General features: G+C 45.6%; 1 protein-coding gene across 3 annotated transcripts; it reads left to right on the top strand.

The window, feature by feature from the left end:
• Positions 1-2,489: 2,489 nt before the first annotated feature.
• camk2n1a (calcium/calmodulin-dependent protein kinase II inhibitor 1a) lies at positions 2,490-5,285 on the top strand. 3 transcript variants are annotated; one of them, XM_056596887.1, is made up of 3 exons: positions 2,490-2,655; positions 2,772-2,974; positions 3,344-5,285. In XM_056596887.1, exons 2-3 carry the CDS (start codon positions 2,806-2,808, stop codon positions 3,409-3,411), a joined length of 237 nt encoding a protein of 78 aa, XP_056452862.1. In that variant the 5' UTR covers positions 2,490-2,655; positions 2,772-2,805; the 3' UTR covers positions 3,412-5,285. The 3 variants fall into 3 exon arrangements, with proteins under 3 accessions (XP_056452862.1, XP_056452863.1, XP_056452861.1); XM_056596888.1 differs by having other exon boundaries at positions 2,490-2,603; positions 3,344-5,275; XM_056596886.1 differs by having other exon boundaries at positions 2,490-2,974.
• The last annotated feature ends 1,601 nt before the right edge of the window (positions 5,286-6,886 follow it).

Raw genomic sequence — 6,886 nt, 5'->3', positions numbered from 1 at the left:
TTGTCGCACGCACGCACGCACGCACGCACACACACACACACACACACACACACACACACACACACACACACACACACACACACACACACACACACACACACACACACACACACACACACACACACACACACACACACACACACACACACACACCTCTAGGCAGGGGTCATATCGATCTTAGATCAGACTCCATGCTCTCAGCTTGTTATTGGTGTTTTTTTAACCAGGTTCTCGACTGTTCAAGGGGGAAGTGTGGAACAAGTGTGTGTGCGTGTGTGTGTGTGTTTGTGTGTGTGTGTGTGTGTGTGTGTGTGTGTGTGTGTGTGTGTGTGTGTGTGTGTGTTAATGTGTGTCTGTTTGTGTGTGTGTGTGTGTGTGTGTGTGTGTGGTGTGGTGTGTGTGTGTGTGTGTGTGTGTGTGTGTGTGTGTGTGTGTGTGTGTGTGTGTGCAAACATTAGTAAAAGATTGGTTATGGGATTCAGGGATAGAGACAGAGTGACTCAGCAGCTGTGATTTGCTTGTAATCGGAGGTTAGGTTTCAAGAGCATACACACACACACACACACGCACACGCACGCACGCACACACCCACACACACACACACACACACACACACACACCACACACACACACACACACACACACACACACACACACACACACACACACACACACACACTCACAAATAAGGGTTGCAGACTGCAGTTGAGAGGATGAGGTTGGGAGAATGAGTTTGATGATTAAGAACTATTGCCTCCTGGAGAGCAACTATTAGAGAGAGAGCAAGAGAGAGTGCGTGCACGCGAGAGAGTGCGGGAGAGCAAGGGCTTTATATTGGTCTCCCTAGACAACATGGCTGCCGTCTGAAAGAGTATTAGTTAGTTGGCAAAAGCAGTGAAGTACTTTTCCTGGAAAGCCTAGGATGGAAACCTCAAGGGACACCTGTTGCATCCGGGGCCAAAGGGTCTTCCATCTCTGACACTGACTGACGACATCAGGGGAAAACCCTTGACCCCTCTCTTGGAACAACCTTAGGACACCTTATCAATCAACTCGTCCCCTCTAGTGCGGCGTTGGAGGGCCCGCTGTATATATATATATATATATATATATATATATACATATCTATAAATAAGAAAAGGATGTTGTCAGGAAAGGTACACCAAAACAATCCGACTAATTCTATTCTATCTGGAGCTAAACAAAACCCTTAGCTTAGATAAAGTGTCTTAGTCATTATAATATAATGTATTGACTAAGACTCCATGTCTCCATACCATAGTCTATATATCTATCATATAATGATTATATGGTAGATATACCAATATAAGAACCAGCAAGCAAAAATTTGATTTTACAAAACTGTCGTTTTGCATCATTATCAAATTGGCTGTGTGTCTATACATCTTCAAACTAAGGCCATTCCTGTAGTTGAGCTTGAGGATTGCTGTTGTTAATTTTTGCTCCAAAAATGTTGGCGCTGCGTTCATCGGTAAACCACCCCTGGTCTTCTGGAATAGTCTTTGGAACGCAACGACAGGGAAAGAGACGGGAGGTCGGAGGTCACATAGTTATAGAGAGCCATCGCTCACGTCCTCACAGCGGGCAGAGGAGTGAGTCATCACCAGAGAAGGTAACCAAGAGATGAAGGGCTTCTCATGTAAGGACAGGGGCAGGAAACATTGGTTTAACACCAACGGCAGATCCCATTACAGGAGATTCGATTTTAAAAGAGCATAAATTAGTGGGCCGATTGAATGGAATAATAGTAATGGTATTAATAAACAATTGGAACAGGTAGGTGTTGGATGGAGGACAGAACAGAGATGTTGGGCATCAAACCAAGAACCTTTCAGCTAATAGTCACACACTCTACCTGGTGTGGTAGGGTGTTTTCCTATTCCGCATGGCTATTAGGCCATTATAGTTATATGACGTCTAGTTTTAGTTAACAGGAGTGATGACATCATTGAAGTATTTCTGTAGACATTTTCTACACAGCCCACATAACAACGATAACAATATCTTCATCACATCGAATTTAAATGTCTGAGATGTTTAATTATCTTATAGAGATGAAAGTGATTGTTCTTGTGATGTAAAAAGACATGCACAGCACAATGCATCGACCGCAGCCTTCTATGGCCATGCTTTGGTTTTAACTTCTTGCTATTTGCTTTCCTGCATTTACTCTTCTCGCCTGTTGAGGTCACCCTTACTCCTCTACCACTCGGAGTCCCCCGCTAGACGCACACACACACACACACACACACACACACACACACACACACACACACACACACACACACACACACACACACACACACACACACACACACACACACACACACACGCATGCACGCGCGCACACACACACGCACACACGCAGGCATGCACAGACTCGCACGCCACGAACACACGCATCAAGCCCGGATGGATGACTTCACCGTTCCGCCTGGGTTTCCTTTATGATCCCGGGATCTCCCACTTCCCTCACCAGACATCAGCCAGCAACGCAGCTGAACACAACTCTCCGCTCTCGCCTCGCATTGGACCCACAACAACAGAACCACCGCATCACGACGCGGGAACGGACCACTAAAGTACACGTCGAGCTGCCAATTGTGTTTTCCTTCTTTTCTCAAACGGATTCAGGCACGGGAAACTATAACAAGTGCAATCCACCGCACAAAAGGAATTAGATCTTATTTCTAATTCAGCAGCAGCAGCACGAGTTTTGAACCGACGTGGTTGTTTTTGTTCCTCTCCAGTTGCAGTTGTTGATCACTCAGTTGCGGTGCCACAATGTCCGAGGTTCTGCCATACAACGAGGGCAAAATGAACGGCTACGGAGCGGACAGTGAGGTCAGCCAGATGTCCTTTAGCTGCGGACTTCAGGACTCGAATGCCTTTTTCGCGGCGTCGCAGGCGAAGAGACCCCCGAAGCTGGGGCAGATCGGCCGGGCCAAGCGAGGTGGGTTGAAGTCCATTCATTTCATATTGCATTGTCCCAGTCATTTGAAACTCGGGGCTTTGTTATCCCTACCAACACACCATGTGTTTACCACTTATCTGTAACTTGCTTTATAGGTGCTTGTTTTGCATCTGATCGTACAATGTGTTTTTATTGATGTGTTTTTTGAGGCCCTTTATACAAAAAAAAAAAACGCACCTTCGATTAACTGGCGAAATCAATCATCAGCTACGATGCATTGTTATCACTTCACCCCCCACCCCCAACCCCACCCGTTAGTCTCATTAATGATTGTAGCGTTTGATTTATGAACGGTATCAGTAACCGGAGGTTATTTCCTTGTCTCCCCCCCCACCCCACCCCCCACAGTGGTGATCGAGGACGACCGAATAGACGAGGTCCTGAAGGGGATGACAGACAAGTCCCCCGGCGTGTAGACTGGAGGAGGAAGGATGGGCCCTCGCAGACTTTTTATTTTTGATCACCGATTTGAAAAGCACTTGTCGGCTGTGCATGTTCGAGGATTGTAGTACGAGGGGAACGACGGCACGACGCGAAGACAAGGGACGGGACGAGAGGAGAGTGGAAGAAAGGAAGTGAGGAGGAGATGGAGAGAGAGATAGATAAAGCAAAGAGGAAGAAGATTCGAGGGAGAGGAGGTGTGGGGAGAGAGAGAGAGATGAGAGACACTCTGGAAAAGACCAAGATTTATCATGGGATTGCTGGCAATTCTCCAAAAGAATCCCGATTTTAACCACTGCAACGCAGCGAGACGTGGAGGTGGCGGACCGCTGCCCCGGGCGGTCCCAGCCCCGGCTGACCTCTGGACGGACGAACATACTTCACTACCATATTTATTTCTAAAAGCGCTGTAAGCAACAAAAAAAAGAAATATATATAGGCCTATGTATACTACGACCGGGGGGCTGAACCTATATAATTTCCAGCCCTGTTTCAATAGTTGTACAGTAGGTCGGTAGGTCTATATGTAGGTTAAGCTTCGAAGACCCCCCCGCCCCCCCCTCCCCCCAACGCTTCGCTTTGTTGATCGACTCCAGCGACGTTGCATTCAAGGGAGCTGTTCTTTCAGCACTGGTCGGACCAGAATGCATTCCTGCTGCTACAATGTTCTCTGAAAACAGACCAACCAACGCTCAAGTCTACTAGAGAGAGAGGAGACCCGTTGTATAACTTACAGGCTATTCGAGGATGGTGCAATGTTAATATTTTCTTAATAATAATAACAATAATAACGACAATATTCGTAATAATAATCATATTAATGATGATAATGAGAATAATGAAGCGGCTAGTTGTGGCCCTTCTTGTTGAAACACACACTAACCCACAGATTTGATTCAAATAGACTGCGGTTTATTGTGTTCTTATCCCCATTGATAAAGGGTGCAGGTTGTAGCACCTTTTATGTAGCTAAATCTATACCTGCACATATCTTTTTTCACCTTTTCAGTAGTGACAGAGGCCAGCGGTGCGGTGGAATATACAGTAAATGTTTGAGATGCTATTCATGAAATTGATGGGAAAGAGGTTTTCTTTGATTTGGTTCTTTTTGTTTTGCTAATTCTTGGTGTTTTTCGTCTTCTATAAATGAAAGTCTACTTTTCTCCATCTATTTGCATGAACCTTTGCTTCGGTGCCAACACTGGTGCCACCACTCTGCCCTGGCACGCTTCTTTTTAAAAAGGAAAAATTCATATTTGTATTTTTATATCTAAATATTTGTTATTTAAATAATATGCTAGTCTGTCGTCTTACGGTTCATCAACAAAAATATTTATACTACAGAGTGGGTATACCGCTGGAGACTGGGCTACACCAATGGAGATTCTAGGAGAGGGGTTGTTTGAAGTGTCTCACGCTCTATCAAACAGGTCGAACCTTTTTTAAAGACTAACTGAATGTGTCTGAGTTTTTTTGCACACATCAATGTTAAACTATTATTAAGAAATCGTATACTGTGACTTGAGCTTCGTTGATGAATTTGTTAGAAAATGGCAATTTTAGAGTATATTGCACTGTTTACGAGTATCCTCAGATAACACGTTGTTATTTGACATATTTTGGACATTACAGTTACATTTCTTTTTTCATTTTAATTTTGTACCATTCTTTCAAAGAAACTGGATATTGGTTTGTTGTGCATGAAACCTTAATATTTTCAATAATGAAACATCGTTTTATGAAGCAAAAAAGCAACAAAAATGTCATGACATTCTAAGAATGAGTCATTGTAAATTATGATGCCATTTTCACTGTATTTGGTGAACTAATAAATGGTGAAAGGACATGTATATCTGGTTGTTTGCTTATGTTTCTTACAACACATTTAACCACCACTACATATACTCTAGTCTATACACGACGTCAAAGGGTCGACAATAACATCGATAGGAACCCTCAGAGCAGCTGAGATCCAGATCAACGCGGCCCATAGCAAGGTCAGATTACTAGATGACTCTGTGCTTCCCTACCAGCCCAAAGCCCTGGCGGTCGATGCAGAGCTCCCCTAGGCTCGCCCGTGTAGGCCTGCCCTGTGATGGGCGTCCCCACCACCACTGATCCCAAAACAGCTCCCGAGTGCAGGAGTAGACACGAGGGAGCGTCTATTAGAGCAGGCCCCTGTGGAAAGCCACGTCTTCACAGCTATCATCGATCAACGTCCATCCCACGGCCCATCCCACACCCTTAAGTCTACAGCGTTGGCATTGAACAAACAAAGGCAGCCTTTAAGGAAGAGACGCTGGAGCCACATAAAGCTCCCCTTACTGGAACGTAGATCAACAAACCTAGATTGGTTATCGCTCATCAGTCGGATGAGAGTGAAATGAGGTATATGTTGGTTGTTGTTAGTTCACTCTGCGTTCACCCTGCCTCTTTCCTTTGTTCGGTTTCCTTTGTGCGACACACTAGTCCCTGAGGCAATGACGACACATCTTGACCTTCCTGGACGTGTGGCTCTGATACGAGGCGGTCGCCGTTGTGCGTTTTTTGCAACCTCCGTATCTCATCATGACATCCGCGGGTTCCCGACACGTCTGCTCCGTCGGGGGGCTGAACTGGGAATCTGTTTTTTACTATCTATCAGAGAACCCCACGGTGACAAACATCCATCCGGGCAGTGACGGCCGTAAACACTTCACCTGCCCACCATAAAGCGACAACGACAGGCCATCACTGCGGCGCTCCCACCCACCCGCAGTGTTTCCATCTCTGTGGTTATTGACTGGCAACCATCACACACACATCTGTACACCATTATTGATCCTGCTGCTGCTGCTGCTATTGTTATTGCATGTGCGTGTGTGAGTGTGTGTGTGTGTGTGTGTGCGTGTGTGTGTGTGTGTGCGTGTGTGTGTGTGCGTGTGTGTGTGTGCGTGTGTGCGTGTGTGTGTGTGCGTGTGTGTGTGTGCGTGTGTGTGTGTGCGTGTGTGTGTGTGTGTGTGTGTGTGTGTGTGTGTGTGGCTGTCTGAGGCTACAGGAAATCCCATTATCAGTGTGACCACCGGATGACCATGTTTGGTCAGATGCAAACCTTGTGGTCTCTCTCTCTCTCTCTCTCTCTCTCTCTCTCTCTCTCTCTCTCTCTCTCTCTCTCTCTCTCTCTCTCTCTCTCTCTCTCTCTCTCTCTCTCTCTCTCTCTCTCTCTTTGTCTTCTTCTATCTAGCGCTATAAATGACATGCTTGTTGTTTAAGGAATGGCTTATCATGGCAGTAACACCTGGACATCAACTGTCTTTCTGTTGTATGGCAGAGCAATGGAACACAAAGATGTGTTTGTGTGTGTGTGTGTTCTCAATGGAATGTTGTCTGTCATGTGTACCACATGACAGATGGCCATGTGGTCCAAAATAGATGTATTTAGGTATAGACTATATATCTAGGTAAACTTTG

The sequence above is a fragment of the Gadus chalcogrammus genome, chromosome 8 (genome assembly GCF_026213295.1).
Source record: "Gadus chalcogrammus isolate NIFS_2021 chromosome 8, NIFS_Gcha_1.0, whole genome shotgun sequence".
NCBI classification, from domain to species: domain Eukaryota; kingdom Metazoa; phylum Chordata; class Actinopteri; order Gadiformes; family Gadidae; genus Gadus; species Gadus chalcogrammus.
This window is presented reverse-complemented; position numbering and strand designations above follow the sequence as displayed.

Excerpts from the sequence above, each read along its gene's own strand:
- camk2n1a (XM_056596887.1), top strand. The coding sequence starts at position 2,806 with ATGTCCGAGGTTCTGCCATACAACGAGGGCAAAATGAACGGCTACGGA. Across the intron at positions 2,975-3,343 it reads GATCGGCCGGGCCAAGCGAG|TGGTGATCGAGGACGACCGA; the intron begins GTGGGTTGAAGT and ends CACCCCCCACAG.